Source organism: Symsagittifera roscoffensis, chromosome 10 (genome assembly GCF_963678635.1).
Source record: "Symsagittifera roscoffensis chromosome 10, txSymRosc1.1, whole genome shotgun sequence".
Taxonomy (NCBI): domain Eukaryota; kingdom Metazoa; phylum Xenacoelomorpha; order Acoela; family Convolutidae; genus Symsagittifera; species Symsagittifera roscoffensis.
This window is the reverse complement of record NC_087071.1, coordinates 33,768,548-33,788,682: the sequence shown is the minus strand read 5'-3', so window position 1 is coordinate 33,788,682 and position 20,135 is coordinate 33,768,548. Positions and strand designations below refer to the sequence as shown.

Sequence of the window (20,135 nt, the reverse complement as noted above, 5' to 3'; positions counted from 1 at the left end):
CTCAGAAAGAGAGCAGAAAAATTGAAACACTACTTCAGGCTATGTTAATTTTGAAGTAAAAAAAGTTTTGAGCTATGAACTACTTGTTAAAATCATAGAGTAATTTCAGATAAGGTACACCGTCTGCTCGTCACGCTATCTTATTTTCGGCCGGATAGATTCGTGCAAATTCTAAGGCTAATACCAATTTTAACCTCACTCTTATATCTCCTAGTCACAATAGATCTAGTATATACTGGAACTCGCGAGTTAGGTTTATGGAACTTGTTCCAAAAGAGAACAACTGTCTTCTAAGATTTATTCAAATTGCTCTGGTGAGAAACTACATTTTTTTTCAAGAAATTTTTAATTTACTGCAGATTTTTCAAGAAGAACGACTAGTGTTGTTTTTATCGGTCGTTATTGTATAATTATTAGGTTTAGCGCCATGAAAGGTTATTGAGGATGTTTCTTTGAAATTTTATGTCAGTAAAGGGAAATTTAATTTTACTGCTGGAAGTATTCTAAACATAAAAATTTGATATTGTTTTTGTCGTAGAATCATGAAATCGATTGGTAGATTTCTTCCTAGTCGTACGTCGTCTCTTGTCCGAGGTCTGCTTCCTATACCGGCTAGTTCTCGTATTGTTCGGAAAATGGGATCTGATCTATTGAGTCGTAAAGACATTTCTACTAAGTTTTGTCATATAACATTCTTGAAAAATGTTGTGTTTGTCTAATTCTAATCTTTTTTTTTCTAAATCTAGGTTAGTTAAGGTCTGTTCGAGACTTTTGGTTGCACCAGATAAGTTACTGGTCGCACCAGATGAGTTATGACCTACTTGGTAAACTCATAGAATAATTTCAGGTAAGGTACACCGTCTGCTCGTCACGCTATCTTATTTTCGGCCGGATAGATTCGTGCAAATTCTAAGTCTAATACCAATTTTAACCTCACTCTTATATCTCCTAGTCTCAATAGATCTAGTGTATACTGGAACTCGCGAGTTGGGTTTATGGAACTTGTTCCAAAAGAGAACAACTGTCTTCGAAGATTTATTCAAATTGCTCTGGTGCTGAAACTACAAGTTGTTTCAGCACTTACAAATAAGTGGGTTGTTAGTTTAATGGAGTATGATTGGTTAGTATTCAATTTTATAGAGATAAAATATCAGAATCATATCCAATAATAAATTCTAGTTTAGATCTGGTGCCGCCCATCCGGGGTTTACAGAGTTTTAGGGTTTACAGAGTTTTAGTGTTTTACTGTAGTGGAAGATGGATGATGTTGTCTTTCTTTAGAAGTTGCGAGCATATACTTTTTTACGATTAGGAAGAAGGATTGTTATCACGATTGTTATCTCGTTTTGGGAGATCGTATCATGATTTCTGATCGGTTGTGATGAGTGAAAAAAATTGACCTGCCGGTAAACTCAATGATTGTTATATTTATATTAACCGGTAAATCAAGTTAGCTCATCCAAGTCAATTAGAACTTTTGGAGTACGTTAGGAGGTTAGAAATAGCGCACTTTGCATGAAGTGTTTTTCCAACTAATATTTACCAAGCAATGAGTCAATTCCATTAATATTTTGGATAATCCAATGTCTCTTGATTTTTTTCTACACCAATGGGTACACTGCCTGACTTGCAATTCCGCATTTGTTGTTTTCATTTCGGATCATCTTGATATATCCCGCCTCTCCCCAATTAGCCCCCCAGCTGTTCTTCACCAACCAGTAATCAGTTCCGTCTTCAGATCCATAGCCTGTAATAATTTCATCATTCTAATAAAAATTTTCCCGTTTTAAAAGAGATGGGGGGGGGGGGTGTTTTTTCAAGCGAGATTTTCATATAAGCCTAGCAGCAGTTTTTCTATATTATCACAACCTTGGGGGCATTTCTCACGCGCGAAGTATCAAACTCGCAAAAAAATTGAACCAATCAACGCCCTTTACACGTTACAAAAATGACTGAAGTTGATCGCATAAACTTTTTCAGTATTCAATACTGAGCTCTGATTGGCTAAAAAAAGTTTTTGCGTATTTGGTCCCTCCCGGATGAAGAAATCTCCCACTATGTGAACTTGGGTTACTGATTTCAAAACTAAATCATGTGGCTTCTGATTAACTGATCTCAGTTCGTCAAAACAGTATCGAAAAACGTACCATCTAAACAAAAAGCAAAACAGAAAACGCTCAAAAATCAATAATTTCAATACGAATGATAACAATTCACAAAAAAAAACTTAAAAAACTCCAAATTTATCTTCCAACAATTTCCTTGTTAAGCAATAGCAATTTTTATTTTGACTTATATTGAAAAATTGACAAAACTCTTAATACTTATTTGGGCACTACTCATATCCAAGTATAACCAAAACAAGAATAACGTTTGAATTACTGTTGCTTTTTAACATCTTTAAAGGCTTTCTTACCTGCAATCAGCACTCCGTGATTCAATAAATACTGATTACAGCTGGTTGGGTTATATATTCCTCGCCTGTAGAGCTGGAAAGCATGGCCACTGGCGTCAATTGCGATCGAAATAGGACCAACTGACGCTACAGCTGTTTTCAGATAGTCCTCATTATAGCGCGGTGTTGCAATGAAGGTCGAAAACGTGGCGACACTGAAAAATGTCAATTATTATTCCAGAACTTGAAAAACATTGACTAAATAAGAAGTTTTTGTTTGGAAATGATATCTTGGATAAGTTCTAACGTGACTAAAGTCTAATTGGAATATAACATTTCAGTTATTATATTAAATGTGAACCTTGAAACATTAGTTTGGCAAGCTCCTCGTTGTCCCGTTGTTCCGGAAAAATAAGGGTAATCGGCTTCTGACGCAGAACCACCGTTTTTAATAACCCAAGTCAAAGCATCACTGGTAAGACCTCCGTGACAACCGTTGTCGACGTACTCGCAATCTACCAGCTGTTGTTCACTTAAACTGACTAGCGTTCCTAAAATTTTTTAATGCTTTTTGAAACATTACATAAGAAAGAAAGAAGTTCTCCGATTTAATTTATTCGTTTTAAATTTTGGTGTGTTTAGTTAATGTAGCCAAAAAAAAACAAAAAAAACTTTTTCACAAAGAATTCGAAAATTTTTTATCTATTTTTTATCAAAAACAAAAAGCATTAATTTCGCAATATATTTAAACCCCAATCAAAAGTTCATTGAATAGAGCATGTATAACAGTTTCAAATTATCTTCATTTTTTATAAAAAAATTTTAAAGTTACAGCACATGAAGAAATTTGTAATTTTCCAAAAAATCTAAGCCGTTTTTCTTTACCTGTGGAATTAAAATGTTGTCCTTCCATTCCCCCAGTAGTAGAAAAAGACCAACAACTTCCACATGCACCCTGATCTTTAACATCAGTGACATAGCCATAATCTCTCCAGTCAAGGCTATCAGGTATAGTGTTCATAGCAACAGTTGGGCTTAGTTCGTCATTGGTAGGTTCAGCTTTGAGGATTAGACGCATACCCAGACGCTGAGAGGCGAATTCTTCTGCAGTCATATCGGCAAACTTATTCATTTCAAGATTGTAAGTCGACAATCCCAAGTCATGCTTGAGGTTTTGCAGCATCACCTGGGGCCAAAAAATAGATGATCAGGCATATGTATGTATGTATCTGAATCCAAGTCTGCACAATTGTTTTACCCTGTTCACATTATGAATTAAAAATACGTATATATATATATATATATATATATATTATATATATATATATATATATATATATATATATATATATATATACAAACACACACACACACACACACACACACACACACACACACACACACACACACACACACACACACACACATATATATATATATATATATATATATATATATATATATATATATATATATATACTGGCGCATATCAAACTTGCGCAATTTTTTTAAAATTCTTTTTGCTGATGATTAGAGAAAGTTTTTTTGTTCAGTTTTCTATTAATTTGATTGGAATATAACAATTTTTGTTCATTTTATCTTTATATCTCAGAGTTAAAACAACCCGAAATTTTTGTTTTACCTATATAACAAAACATTAAATCATTTTTCAAAAAATTACATCAATCAAGATTTGGTCTATTCATCAATCTAACCTCCAATGTTCTGCGTTCATCGCTCATTGTTATGAAAACGTGTTTTTATAGGTTTTTTCGTTTAAATATTTGACAAAATTGGTGATATTTGGTTACTACAACACCGTAAAAAATACTCCTCCTGACAAAAGCTGCTCAAAAGATTCGAAAGGAGGCATAACTCACATGTTTCAAATTCTTTTTCCAGATGCTGAACCTGTACTTTTCCTCCACTCCTGATAAGTATTCTTTTTCGTACTTTTGTTTCCATGCCACGAAAATTTCAGCATGAGAGTCGTTTTTAACTGAATTTGTAGTAGAATCAGAAAGAACAAGCCCAATCAAAACCGCAAAGGAAACAAAAAATTTCATCTAAAATACAAATGAAATCAGTTTTTTTTTCTATATACATTCAAACACAAGTTATATAGTCGAACACAGGTAGTATTCGACTGGTTCCAAATGCAGAATCTAAATATTTTCATCTGTTCCGAAAATAATTGACAATTAAACTCATTACGAGGCCAAACTCTGCACTGGATAGGCGTATAATTTTGTGTCTGTATAATACTGGAAGCCAGAGACAAGTCTTTAAACATGTTGAAATTTTGTTTAAAGAAATTGAAAAAGCAAAACAAGAACAAAGGGAGCGTCCTTGAGGAATCTGCTTACAAATCTCGAAAGTCACAGTTGCTGAAAGAAAAAATAAGAAAAAAATTTACCTTAAAAATAACATGTTTTTTTTTTACTTCGATCATGAAAAGGGTTTCGACGTGAGTAGATTCTTAACAATGATTTAAAATTGAATTCATTATACAAAAAGCATTGTGTTTTTGTCACAACTTTAGGACATCGAATTTTGATTATTAACCTTAAATCAATTTCAAAGGCGCCAACTAAACTATAAAGAGGAGCGCGCATTGAAAAAAATTTTTTTCCTCATGACGCATCAAAACCGTTTGATTTTTGGGAACCCCGTACCAGGTATACATAGGTTGATTGGGAACCAAAACGAGTTTAAAGGTAATTTATTTCAAATTTATTATTATTTAAACACATTTGATTGTAGTTTGATTATAATGTCAGCCTAAAAATTAAAAATTTAACTTATTATTGCGCATAATTACCAACTTTTGTGGTGGCAAACTGAGAAAGAGGTATAGAAAAATGATAGAATAATATAGACGAGCCTTGATTTTAATAAACTAACAAAATGGTTTTGTAACAATCTTTTATTCGGCTTGAAAATATATTAATGGTTTCAGCCTTCGAAAACCGATCTTGCTATTGTTTTGTCTAGGTTAGCAGACTAATGTTAAGCAAAAGATCAATGTCACCAATAAAACATTCTGAAAGATTGCAAACATTTAGCAGTTATTAGTTTGCGGAAAAAAATTGATCTGGCAAACTTTTGCAATGATCCTTTTAAAAGTTTCGAAAAAAGTATGCATATGACTCAAAGTAGACCGTACTATCCATCCAGAATCAGAGTATCCACTGTTCAAATTCATTACACGCCCGCACTGGAGTTTCATCGACACTTATCGATTATATTGTCATTTCATAGTCAGTATCCATCAAATGGAAGCTTGCCCAATTTTTTCTTTACTTTTTCATTTTCCTTGAAAGCAGAAAATAGAAAGCAGCCAATGCGGGCGTGTAATGAATTTAATAGCTGCTTCCTATTTTCTGCTTTCAAGGAAAAGTGAAAAAGTAAAGAAAAAATTGGGCAAGCTTCCATTATAGGTCACAATAAATAATAGCCCCCATCAATAATGCAAAAATCATACTGTATATTTACTAGGTCATAGTCTACAGTCTAGTCTTGTGAAAAAAAAGTATAGCTCACCAAAGTAGGATTTTTGAATGTATTTCACTTTATGAAGATGGAGAATTTTTTCCTCAATGGTAAATTTTGGATAATTTTTCCTCAATCGTTTATGGTAAATATGCAAATTATTATCAGAAAACAATGAGAGGGCAAAAAATGGATTATGATTATAAAAAGTTTTAAATCGATATGATCCACTATAATCGATTTTGATTGTTTATAGTGGATTTTTTTAAAGGTAATTGGTGAATTTTGCAAAGAAAAGGGATGAAAATGGCTGAGTTCTTAAAGGGATCAATATATTTAACGTTTCTAAGTTTGCAGAATGTTATTTTTTAAAATTTTGGTGTCAATTTGTTGTAATTGTGCAAATTTTACATCCAAATGTTCCAAAAGTTTAACTAGCTGAAAACAGTTTACTGAAAAAAAATATATGTCTCATAGGGTTTGCTGGCCTAGTATATTGTCAAAAAACTTGATTACAATTGATTTTTGAAGATTGGAAAAAATCTGTTATAATCCCTCAAAAACTCATTTTCATGGTTGGATACGTCATGAAAATCGATTTTATGGGTTAAATTTTTTGCCGATATAACCAATTTTAATCGATTATTTCCCATAAAACTCCAGTGCGGGCGTACCAAGAAAAACTATTATTTCTGAATTCATTATATCTATTTTTTTATATCGAATCTGTTTTTCTGATCAGAAAATAGCTAAATCTAGGCAGTTTTTAGCTAGAAAAATTTTTTCGCCCTGGGGCTTAACCTCCCGACCCCCCATTTTGAAGGCAACTGAGCTAACCGCTACTGTGCTAATGCTAACCGCGACAATGTTAACCGAAGGCCTGTGCTAATAACCTAATGAAAAACCAAACTTGTTATAACAAGTGTTAATTTGCATTGTAATGCTACGGCTATTGTGCATACTCGAAGCATGCTTATATCGTTGCGGTTGAGCAGTGAAGTAATTTCTGGTTATTTCTTTCCATAATTTGCTTATTTTAAACTAAGAACGAAAAAAATCATTTCGGTACAGATAATACAAAAAAATGGCTAGAAATTGTATTTAATATTTCTATCTATAAAAACAGCCTTCATTGTGCACGGGTAGGTTAGCTAAATGAAAATGTTTGCTGCTCTCTCACCGGGGAGCGGTGGTGAAGTGGTTACGTATCCGCCTCTCAATCGAAAGGTCGGATGTTCGAGGCCCATCATGATCCGTGCTCGTTGCTTGAGGGTGAAGCAACATTACCCAGCCCAGAAAAATAACCAAAAAAAAATAATTGCATGTAGTTCTTAAACAGGGGCACAACAGCGGTTCGCCGTGATGAGCTGTACAGCTCTTGTGTTGGTCCTTTCCCCCGTGGATAATAGAGCTTATAGTTAAAGTTAACTGATGTCGTGAATTTCAAACACCATCGAACAAGGTTGAAATGAGTTTTCTTTTATGCATATCAAAATTAATATGCTATTAAGTTATAAGAGCTAAAATTTGCGCTTTCAGAAAAATTCAATCACAAAAGTGACTATACCTTAACCTTTCGTGGAGACTTCGAGGCACTCAGATAGAAATTTTTTGTATTTCATACTTTTAGCAGAGAGCAGTCGGATAAGAGAACTGCGGTGTGAAAAATAATTCGAGAAAACTTTTGGTTATTTACCTCAGTCTACAGTCGCAAACCAAACAATAACTTGCGCGATAAGGTATGCTCGAATGGATAGTTTCACTGAATGACTAGTCCTTCATCGGCGCACGCAAAATGCAGATTTTGATTTTTATAATTGACTTTAAGATCAATCCTAGCACGTTATTGGCGGCAGTATATGAGAATTTTATGAAAAGTTACTATCAAACTAGTTCTAAAAAAGGGCCCAGGAAGAAGAAAACTAAATTTGAAAAACAAATTTTGCAGAAAGTTTATTTTTTAACAATTTGGTGTCATTTTGTTGTAATTGTGCAAATTTCCCATCCAAATGTTCCAAGAGTTTAATTAACTGAAAACAATTTCCTGAAAAAAATCGATCTCATGGGTTTTTCTGGCCTAAAAAATCGAGTATACTGTCAAAAAGTTGATAAATCAATTGAGTACCAAGTGACGGTTATCACTACTTATTGAAATTTATTTCACCTTAGCTTACAGCCTTCTGGTCAGTGAGAGGCTGGAAGTTTTTGTTTGTCCCCAAAAAAATGCGATTAGAGAAGATAATCTTTCAAACAAAGGGGTGATCACTAAAAGATGGAAAAAAAAGAGTTTGTTTATGCAATTTTTTTGCTACACTGTTTTGCAATGAACTATTAGGAATTTTTGCTACAAACTAGAAAAACGGTATAGTAGCTATTTTTTGATGAAAAGCGTGCTTTGTGAAACGCCGTTTGTGATTTTTTGATCAAAAAACGATTAAATATGATAAAAACTATACTACTTCTACCACAGAGGAGAGAGTCACTGAGCACATTAGCAAGGCGTAAAATCAGAGATAATCACATCTGGAGAACGAATCTTGACCTTTACTTTTGTTTAGCGCAATTGAACAACTTTGTTTTTTCAACAAACCGCACCATGCAATTTTATTTAGCAGACTTCTGCAACAAAGTTTGACACAAATGCTGGATTGCCTTGTCTAAAATACTGATGTACAATCAAGTTTTCGAAAACTTTTTGCTGTTTAAAAACTGAGAAAAAAGTTTTTGGTATAACACTGATTAAAGAAACGGACTTCAATTTTTTCGTTTTGTTGGCTAAATATATTTTCGGCGGATTAAAATTTTTTAAAAGAGAGAAAAGCTTGATCCAAAACATTTCGAAACTGCATTTCTTCAATTTCATTTGAAAAATTTTGCCAAGAATTCTAAAGCGCGCCTCAATTGAACAAAACAATTATTTTAAAATCTTTCCGATGTTTTTGGAAACTTATTGTAGGAAACTATTGTAGAAATTTATCTCGCCAAATTTAAAACTTTTTCTTACATCACTGAAATGAAAAGAGGTAAAGAAATAAAATAATTGTGAACTAACTTTTTTGATTGGGGTAGATAATTTTCAGGTGTAGAGAGAGTGTATTTTAGATTTATTGAAAAAAAACATCCTTCGAAACATGGCTGACAAACTTAGTATTACCACAATCTTATTTTTTTCAGTATCTGATGTGCTCGGTAAATTGTATATGAAATTTATTTTCATTCCCGGTCATCACTGATGACCCAATGCACAAAGATTCAAAGCTTGATAAAAATCAACTTCATCAATTAACAGAAAACACTTCAATACATGAAATTAATTCGTTTTTTTTTAAATCTTTACTATTCTCCGGGGTTATTTAACAGTGATTTTTTTGTTGGTTTTCTTCTTTTTAAAGTTTTTTACTGTTTCAGTTTATCAATCTCCGAAACCAAGATCTTGTAGGTGATGAATTTTCAGCCTACGCAGCGCCTCGAGTAGTTTGTTTTTGTGCTGTTTTTCTTCTGAGCAATCTGAAAATTCCTTAAAAGATCTAAAAGTGTGATTTTAACGTTTTCTGATTTACATTCAAAATATATAATTTTTTTCATTTTTTTTCGGTTAATTTTTTATAACGTCCTAACCCCAAAGTACAGAACAGCCCCATTTGAAATGATGTATTGGCTAAATAAGTATTGATCAGGTTTAAATTAGTTGTGCTCTCTTCACAGTATGTCAAAAAATCTGTAATGCAATTCACAAAAAAAAACAAATCTGATCAACACTTTAATTTTTCAAAAATGATTGAAGCCGCTTCAATTTTTTCTCAGGACAAAAACTACTATAGGGTGGAGGATATTTTATTCTAGATAAAAATAAAGTTACTAAATTACACAAACTAATTAACACAAGCTAATAGACATAAATCATCGAAGCTCTTTTTTGTCAATCATCTGGCTTATATCTCCAACTTTATGCATAAGTAGAAACAATCGCCCGTCCTACGATCATTTTTTCAACGCATTCGTTTTAGGAAAAAATTTCGAAGATATCTTGCCAATGTGCAAGAAGGAAACAAACGCTCGACAGCAGGCAGATAATTTGACACAAATGAAAAGACCACGAAAGTTGATTTGGGTACTTTTTTTAATTCTAAACAAATCTAAACAAACTGACAAGAACTCTTTTTGTTCCGACTTTTGTAACGAACATAACGGAATATTGGTGGTCAGGGTGTTTTTTTTTCTTCAGACAAATTTCGACTTTTTTACTAGCCATTTTTTAAAAGTTTTTTTAATCACCTAAAAAGTATTGTTGTCCTGAGCCTTAAACTTATAAATAGACCTTAAATTTTGAAAGAAAAACAACAAATGCCTCGCTAAAACTATATTTTATAAAGTAAATGTTACTGTTTAAAATAGTTTAATGTCAGTTAAATTTTTTCAATAAATAAGCAGTCAGTCAATAAACATCAGCAATTGTGTTATTAATTAATCAGTTTTGTCTGTCAAATAAGTTGGTATGAATCTCTACAAGTTCGCTTTGTAATTTGGTTGTATTTCAAGTTGGTCTTTAAAATTTTCGGTTAGTTTATCCGTTTCTTCTGCTGTTGACGATATGTCGGTTTCCAAACGGTATCTTTGAAACCGTTCTTGGGTAGTTTAAACTACAGGGTAAATGGCCTGACTGGCAACTCCGCACTTGTTGTTGTGGTTTCTGATCATCTTGATATATCCCGCCTCTCCCCAATTAGTCCCCCAGCTGTTCTTCACCAACCAGTAATCAGTTCCGTCTTCAGTTCCGTAGCCTGTAACATTTCCATCAAGCTCAATTAAAAAGCCCGGCTTTAAAATAAATCTTTCCTAAATTTGAAGTTCATTTAAGCCTAAATTCAGCAGTTTTTTTTTTCAATGAATCTGATGAGTGTTTTCCATAGTAGTTCCAGAGGGACTTGCTCAAAATTGTATTCGAAACTAAAACTTGTAATATTTGAAAACGGACCGTTTGGTTTGGTGACCTTGTCCCAGGTTTGACTTTGGGTTATAAACCTTAGAAAACCTTATATTTTCTGATGAAAAGACCAAAAACAATTTATAATGATAATTATGCGACGCATCGAAAACGTATTTAGGTCGATTTATAAGACTGAAGTTTAGTGATAATTTTAAGTTACCAGGGTGTCTTTAATTACTTTCCTAATAACCTTCTTAAAAGCCTTAATAACCTCCTTAATAACCTCTTTAAGGTGTCCTTAGTAATATCTTATTAACCTGCTGCCAAGACTCCATGATCCAAAGCGTACTGACTGCAAATTTCAGGATCATAAATCCCTTTTTTGTACAGCTGGAAGCTAATGTCACTGGCGTCAATTGCGATCGAGCATGGTCCCACAGTTCCCACAGCTGATTTCAGAGCGTCTTCGCTGTAGCTTGGGAGGCCAACATAACTCGAAACAGTTGCAGCACTGAAAAAGAAACAAATAAATAAACTGGATTCAAAGAGGTGGCTAATATAGATTAATTGTAATATATCAAAAAAAAACAACTTGTTTATTAGAGAAAATCCCAAACTTTTGCGACTGCCAGAAGCATCCAGAAATCGCTGAAACATTTATCCAAAAAATGAAACAAAAACAATGGACTCGTTTGTCTTTCCTTTGTTTCCGCACGCTAGCATATAAGAAATTCATATAAGACCTTCATAATAGCAACCAAGTTGCTGGCCTCCATTTAATCTGTGTAGATTAGCCAATCACGCGTGCTATAAAAAATCAAGAGATCGCGCGGTAATTATTAAAAATGTGATAACTTAGAAACTTTAGAACCACACGTAACATAACACACAATAACTAAAAGTAAACAAAACTGCTCGTATCAGGGCGAAGCCCTGGATGTTCAGACTGTCTTTTAAGGTTTATGGAGCAGTAATAAACCTAAAAACTCAATGAAACAAGACAAAATGAAAAAAAAAAATTCTGAAATTTGAATTTTTTTATGAAAACCATCCCCCCACACGCCAATATAAAAAAAAAGATAGATTTCGCTCTTTGTAACAAATCAATTACGGCAAATAAGCTTCTTTCAATCAATTTGGAACGATTTTTAAGACGGATAACTCTCCACTTACGCGTTAATAGCGCGAACTTTATCGGGTGTTAATTGTCCCAAATTGGCCAAAATGGCATATTTAAACCCCCGTTACTTTACGAAAAATGATCACAGATAAAATATCTTCTCAAATTTGAGCTCAGGACAACAATACCTTTCGAATGATATGAAAACTTTCCGTCAAAAAATGGCTAGTTAAAAAATCGAATTTTGTCTGAAGAAAAAAAACCCGCCCCGAGCACAAATATTCCGTTACTTTCGTATCGAAAGTCGGAACAAAAATTAGGTTTGAGCTCAAGGCAACGTTATCCAACGTATATTTTTAATTAATTTTGTCTCAAACAACTTAAATAACAACTGAAGTTCAACCGAATAAAAAACCAAACAAGCAAAAATATTTTGTCAATTTTACCAAAAATCAAAATAATAACACTAAATTTTGGTGCCAAATTAGAGAGCGTAATCTACTGTTTTTTAATTTACAATTTTACTACCTTAAGAGTAGAATCTAATTAAACATAATTATTCGAATAATTTGCAAAGTCCAAAGAAAACAATGATGCGATGTTTGAAACTTTGGTCTATTTTTGTGGAGTAACAGTATAACTAAGCTCGAAAAACTTAAATGTACGCAGCTGGCTCAGAAAACAATCTAGCGTACTTAAAGGGTGTACAATTTTGATTTAAATTATCCGGAAAAACAAAAAAAAAGAAATTTCAAACGCGTTTTTCTCAAATTAAGTTAAGATTAGACAAAAAATAAAGAGATCAAAAGCTACTTAGAGTTTCATCAAAATTATCATGGTGTATTTCCACCAAAATTCTGAAACAAAAGTTTAGCCAAAAATGGGTCAATATGGTTTTTTTCTTTTAACCAAAAGTTACGCTGAAGCTACCTTGTTAAATGATGAGAAAGTTAATTCATAAGAAGCCTCTTACAAAGCTCAACAAAATTATAGGAAGGTTTGTTTTAAATTGTATAAGGGAAAATATTTTTGCTTGATAGTCAAGAAACGTGATTTTTACTATATAAAACCCAAAACCTTGGCTTAAAAGCGAATTTTGAACCCTTTATTCAAAGTTTTGGAGATTTAATTTTTCTGGAACTTTGTTGGACTGAGCAAGAGACTGAGCAAGTGTTACATAATCCTCATCAATTAACAAAGTAGTTTCGGCGTAATTTTTGATTAATTGAAAAAAGCCAAAATGACCCAATTTTCGGGTATAAATTTGGTTGGGTTTTTCGGAGAAAAAAAACGCACCCTGTTATTTCTGATGAAACTCTAAGTAACTTTTGTTCTCTTTTTTGTCTAATCTTATCCCAGTTTGCGGAAAACGTTTTTGAAAATTCAAATTTTGTTATTTTTGTCCGGTTAATTTAAATCAGCACTGTGATTACTAATCGGTACACCATTAAAAGCCTTTTAGAGAAAAACAAAAACATTTTTTTTTATAAAGACAGCTGTTAGAATTGCAACAAATGATGTTGTTAAACTTCTTAGCTTACACTGAAAGTCCGGTTTGGCAAGATCCACGTACTTTGGTGGTTCCGGAAATATAAGGATAGTCACTTTCCGAAACCGAGCCCCCATTTTTAGACAACCATGTTACAGCTCCGCTCATGGATCCTCCGTGACAACCGAAGTTAGTAAAATCACAATCCACTAATTGCTGCTCACTCAAACTGACCAGGGTTCCTGAAATGATAAAACAAAGGTAGAGATAAAATTTCTGCTACAATCATGAGATGGATAGGATAGCCAAAAAAGTCACAATATTAATTTTGTTAAACACAAAAAAATCTGTCACATTATTAATTTTGTTAAACCGAAAAATGGGAATCTGTTGAAATCTGCCACGATAATAACTTAGCACCTGATATCGGATTGGTTATGAGAGGGATTTTTCAGAAGTCATTCACAGCCAGTTTTACACGAAGATCTGAACAGATTTGGTTGAAATTAAACTTTGTTTGATGAATCGTTGGTTAGTCGACAATGGTCATTTAAAGTATCTAGACACTCAGCTATTGTGAAGTTTTTTGCGACAGTTAATTAACAAAAACAGAAATAATGTTTTTACTTTAATTGTGGGTACGCGCGAATAAAAAATTAACATATGCAGAATAAAACACATATATCAGCAGTCTTGTTGTACCGATATTTTCACGGGACAAATTTTCTCCTGAGTAACAGGCTATTTGTGACTGGAGTTTTTGAATCAATTAAAATTTATTGATATCCCCAGCTTTAATTAAGATAAATATTTCAAATTAGATGTATTACTCTTTTTCTTAATGTTGTTGTTGTTTGAACATTGCCGATTTCAGCAATTACTGGCATTTATTTAGCGACATTGTAAAAACCATTCAAAACGGAAAAGAGAAATGATGCAAAATAATCGTTTTTTTATCACACTAAAATAATATCAGTTTGTTTTTCAAGAAAATGCGAGCTAAAACGAAAAACAAACGAACATTTGTATCCATTTTTTCTCACTATTTTATCATATTTTAAATAAAGTCTAAAAGGATTTTAAATAACTGTAGAACATTCAGAATTTTGCATTAATGCAACCAGACATACAACTTGGTTCTTTTTCCACTTAAGGAATTGTATTTATTATTTATAACTTTTTGATATCTCGGATTTAATTGAGAACTTATTAATATGTCACTGTTTTTTACAGTGTTATTGGGTTCTGAAAGTTACTAACTAGGCCAAAATTGCAATACTTTCAAATACTTGTTTTGTTACGGTATAAGACGCAAAGGTTGTGAATTTTGACTTTTTCTAGCCTATGGGTTAAAAATGAAAAAAAAATGAGTAAAAAAAACTTAGAAAATAGAATCAACACTTCGATAATTCACACTTTTCTAGACACATTTTTCATTGACTTTAAACTGTGATCAAATAATTCAGGGCTGAGCACTGATACTATCAAATTTTATTATAGCCAAAAGCATCAACAAGACCTTTTTTTAAAACAATAAAACAATTTTTTTTTTAATTTTAAACCAGAAATTAGCTATGATATTATTTACATCCAGTATTAATTAGTATGAGCTCATAATTTTTCATTAGCGCCATATAAGCAAAGATGACTGCTCGTTTCAGGGAAAGTCAATGAATGTTTTGACTGTTCTTTATTGTCTATGGAACAAATTTTCTTAAAAAAAAACAACCCCTGGACAATAAAGATAAAAACTTGATTTTATTGAGGTTTGCTGAAGTTATCATCCACACTCTGCATTAATTACGAAATCAAATTTTTAGCTCAGAGCAACGTAAATTTCATCCTGAATAGCCCACCTCATTTCAATTCGGAACGATTTCTAAGCCGAGTTGCTTCGCTGCTTGCGCGTGTTAGAACGATGTTTATTGCGCGTTATGTCAAATTGGCAGATTTCGAACACCCATCATGCTCAGACAAAAATTATAGCAGGTGAGATAAATTTTGAGCTCAGTAGACTAATATCTTTTGAAAGGTATCAAAAGTTACGCCATACTTTTCAATTTAAAAATCAAAACAGTTCTTGGGAAGAGAAACCCCGAATGAGCACAGATATCTATCAGTTCGCTCAAAAACGGCTCAAAAATTTAAAAAAAAAACTTCAAAACTTCATTTTCTATAATGTGCATTTTGTCCAAAAATTTGATTGTACTGTTGTTTTTTACTTCTGTCTGATGATCCAACGCGAGAGTAAAAGCTCAAAATTTGGCAGCTGCCATTATTGTGTAATTTAAAATTTCAAGAATGAATCAGTGTCAAAGGGATCCCGGTCAAAATTACGGTGAAAACAAATCAGCAATCAACTCTCAGTTTTATTTAATTTTTTAGCTAACGCCTATTAAATTATCAAAAGAGTGAGCTCTGAATAACAAGCTTAAGGGTTTAAGCCCAAGTGGCCCGGCGGTGAGCGCGCGTCGGTGCTTCGTGATTTCATAAACATTTTTTTCTTTCACTGACATTGCTGATTTTGAGTTTGGCTGATATCAAATTCACTGCTCTAGTTTATTTTTTTTTGAAATCAACCTTTATACGGCTTTCCGTCATTCGGAACTTTCATCTAAGAGACTCCAGCCTGTGTTTTAATTGGTGCTTAATTGATTTTAATTTTAAAAAAATATATATTTTTTTCTTTCTTGTTTCACCTGTGGCATTGAAATGTTGCCCCTCAATTCCTCCAGTTGTTGAGAAAGCCCAGCAACTTCCACATGCACCCTGATCCTTAACAGCAGTGACGTACCCATAAGTTCTCCAGTCAATGCTGTCAGGTACACTCTTCACAGAAACGACTGGTTCTCCACTAACTGGACCGGCTTTGAGGGCTTTTCGCATACCCAGACGCTGGGCACCGAACTCTTCGGAAGTCAAGTCGGCGAATTTGTTCATTTCCAGGGTATATTTGGACAAACCGAGGTCGTATTTGAGGTTATGCTCCATCACCTATAAACATAATTTGTATTTTTAACCGTTTGTAAAAACAAACTTCAAAAAAATTGTAACATTCTCCTGTAATATTGAATCTAAAAATTGCTTGACAAAAAAGCAAAATAGCCATTTTGAAGCGCATATTTGTTTCATATTTTCATCAAAAGCTTCTTTAGAGTTTTCAGCAACGTTTATTTTTGCTATCAATTACTTTCGAGTTTGAATGAAAGCTACGGAATTTGTACTTGGGTTTTATGAATAATTTGGGTTTTATAGCTCACTTTTTCCATATTCTCTTTCCAGACGTTGAATCTGGATACTTCCTCTACTCCTGAAATGTATTCTTTGCCGTACTTTTCTTTCCATGCCACAAATAGTTCAGCATGGGGGTCCCTCTCAAGTGAAACTGAGATTGTACCAGCGAACACAAGTGGCAGCAAAACAGCAACGGAAACGAAGTAGTTCATCTAAAAACACAGAGTTTTTGACAAAATTCAAAACCTAATATGCAAATATCTGAGGTCTCCATTCCGTGTGCCTTATCAATTTAAAGCCAAAAATGGACTCAAATTTTTGATATAATGGTATATTTTTTTCAGATTTGACAAGTATCACCGGGTTCAAAAAGGACAGCAAAAGCGAGGGATTTGTATTCTTACGATAGTTGTGACACTTTTTTCGAAAGTCATGTTTAAAAGTATACGCGTTACGACAAAAATCGGCGTTATTAAATAAAAGTATTTTGTTTTTGAAATGGATATACTTCGACTGACAAGAGAAAACTAATTATTTTTTATTGGAAAAGTTTTCTTGGCTCGCTTGGAATCAACTTACTTTGAAACCGGTATACCAGAATTATGAAATAAACTATTTGAAAGTTTATCAAAAAGTTTGTTGTTTATTTTATTTCTCGTGATTTCGTAAACAAAAGCAGTTAGGGTTAGTCTCAATGTTGTCTATCTTAAATTTAGTTCCTGATTTCCAAACAGTAGACGAATGGTGCTCATAATTTACCGACAGTTGTATGGAACACGAAACATGTAAGAAGTTTCGCCATGTGATGTTTTGCTAACCTCTTCGAACAAATGTTTTGTTTGTACAATAATTTTGATCCTAATATTTAGACTAACGAATTCCACAGACAGTTCTCAAACAAAATTAACTGGTTGATTTTCAATATTAATCAACAAACGAACCACAACCTTGTCTGAGTTTGGTTACTTAGGAAAAAAAATTTATTAAATCAATAAAAGTCATTGATCTTTGAAGGATATTCTTCAAGAACATCGCGACGAATCGTTTTCAAAAACATGATGGCAGTGATCTCAACTTCAAAGACGTATCCGCGAAATAATAAGGAGACATTTTATATTGTTCCATTTCTCAATAACTTCCCTGACTTTTGAAGTATGTTTGTTCTATACAAGTGCAAAGTGATAGTTTTTTTCGAGGGTTGGTTTTGCCATGATTTTTGTGCATTTTTTGTCCCACAAAATCTGGGCTAGATAGTGAAATAAATTTAAAAATTTTGAAGGGGTTGTAGTTTTTGCCCGTGTATTCAAAGGACTTAAAAACCTCATTACCAGGCCAAAGTGTGCATTTTGTGAAATGTAAGCAGATTCCGCAACCGGCCAAAAACAGAGCCGTTGCGGAATCCGCCACTTTGCTGTTTTTCTTTGACCTTCGTTGCAGTTTTGGATTCCACAGACAAAAAGCTTAAACACTGTTTTGTTCAAAATTGCTCCAAAAACAGGCAACTTAGCGGAATCCGCAACAAAAAATTGTAGAATACGTAAATAATAGTCATGTATTTAGTAAATTTAGGCTGTCTTGGAATCCGTAACTGTAATTGGAATCCGCAAATTGAAAACGGAATCCGCTAACATTTGGGAACCCGGAACAACTAATTATACTTGCTCGTTGCGGAATCCGCAACAAAACTAATAATGTGCAGACAAAAATACGTTACAGATTTTTGGAATCCATTTACCTTTTATAACAAGTTTGAAGACTGGTCTCTGGAATTCAAGAACATACAGACACAAAAGTGTGCAACTACCCTTGTAATGTTTAGGGTTTTGATCTAACTGCTAGCAAGTTGAAGAGTGAAATTAGAATTTTCAAGCTAAAACGCGGTGAGTAATTATACTAATTAGCAAAGTGAGCCTAAGAAGATAGATTTGAAGTATATTTTCATTATAATTGACAACATTTTTGTTGATAGCGGAGAGATCAAGTTTGGAAATTGAAGTTTTTAACAATGAATTTCAACATGAGTGAGTTTTTCTATGAAACTCTACAGAATCTTTAAAGCCCTTTGAAAAAATTATCATGAGTAGTTTCAAAAAACACATTGTCTCCCCAAACGGTTAGAATTTTTGAAGTGTATTTGCATTAGAAAAAATGATGATTTTGCTCTAAAAATTAAAAAATTTAAAAAAATTGAGATCATTTAGATATGTTTCACTCCCAAAAACGTAATAAATATGTCAACTTTCCTGCATTACCCAATTTAAACATTTTTTTTTGACGAGTTAATCTCTGCTGCCGCTTAAATAGCATGCAAAACAAAGCGCGTTAATTGTCCCAATATCTGAAACCCCCATAACATTACAAAACAGGATCAAAACTGAAAAATGTATATAACTTTGAGCTTAAGACAACAAAACCCTTCGGATGACATAAAAAATTTTGTTGAAAAAAATTAGGTAAAAGGTCGAAATAAGGGTGGAAGAAAGTCATCCAAGCACAATTGTTTTGTGATTTTTTGAAAGTCGGAGCAAAACTAAAACAAAAAAGAAAAAAATTATGTTTTTAGCAATTAGAATTTTTGAACGATTTAAACAATCTTTGGTTTTTACAAAAAAAATTTGTGGAGGTAAATTTTTTGTTTGTCAAAATTTTGTAATTGAAAAAAAAAATTTTTAAATTGAAATTCTGATCAATATTTTGCAATTTCATTTCCGTTTGACTTCGATGCAATGTGGCGTGAAAATTTTTAATACGCAATTTTTTCAATTTGGGGACATTAAAGTTTCTAAACCTGACTTTTTGGGGTTTTTTAACCTGTGGGTTTCATTTATTCGTTTTGAAATCCATAAGACCCTTTAGATACCTAATAACCTAGTACTTATTACCCCAAAAGACCCTCAATGCTTTCATGACGAAAGTTTGTGAACACCAGTTTTGCGTTCAAAGTTATCCCAATATTTCCTAAACTGTTTTGCCTTGAGTAAAGATAATTAAAGCAGCTTTTTTAAAAACCCTTCCATGATTGATAATGTTTACAACAATCAGAACGTTGACCAGAACAGCAATTTCGCTTACCTCTTGTGTTTGCGACAATCAATCATAAAACTGCTCGTCTTGCTCCGCTTACAGCGTCGTATACAGCCCTGAAGATCATACTCTTTTATCCTAAAGCAGTAACTTTGAAAAGACGAAATAATTTTAAAAAAACCTTGCTAACGCAACTCCTAGCACTTTTTTGGGTTATTTAAATTAGATTTCTCATAGGACAGTGTTTCTTAAACTAATCACCCGCGTCGAGCTCCGCGACTATTTTTTCTACTTTTTTTGGTCACAGATTACTTAAATTTGCGACCAAAAATCCATGGTCTGGACAGGACTTTAAGTCGCGGACAAACTCTGGCAATAGCGTATATCGGTTGATATGGTCAAAAATTAGTCGAGTCAGTCGTCGAGTGGTCAAAAAATTAGCATCGGTGTTCGA

The 20,135-nt window shown here is 33.1% G+C and overlaps 2 protein-coding genes across 2 annotated transcripts; both read right to left on the bottom strand.

Moving 5' to 3' along the window:
* Positions 1-1,601: 1,601 nt before the first annotated feature.
* On the bottom strand, positions 1,602-3,509 carry LOC134855043 (cathepsin L-like). The gene is made up of 5 exons (XM_063871423.1): positions 3,476-3,509; positions 2,829-2,946; positions 2,417-2,610; positions 2,148-2,150; positions 1,602-1,747 (listed from the first exon to the last, which is right to left on the bottom strand). Exons 1-5 carry the CDS (start codon positions 3,507-3,509, stop codon positions 1,602-1,604), a joined length of 495 nt encoding a protein of 164 aa, XP_063727493.1.
* Positions 3,510-10,425: 6,916 nt separating this feature from the next.
* Positions 10,426-17,091, bottom strand: LOC134855042 (procathepsin L-like). The gene is made up of 6 exons (XM_063871422.1): positions 17,062-17,091; positions 16,684-16,869; positions 16,123-16,417; positions 13,476-13,665; positions 11,132-11,325; positions 10,426-10,668 (listed from the first exon to the last, which is right to left on the bottom strand). Exons 1-6 carry the CDS (start codon positions 17,089-17,091, stop codon positions 10,523-10,525), a joined length of 1,041 nt encoding a protein of 346 aa, XP_063727492.1. The 3' UTR covers positions 10,426-10,522.
* Between the last annotated feature and the right edge of the window lie 3,044 nt (positions 17,092-20,135).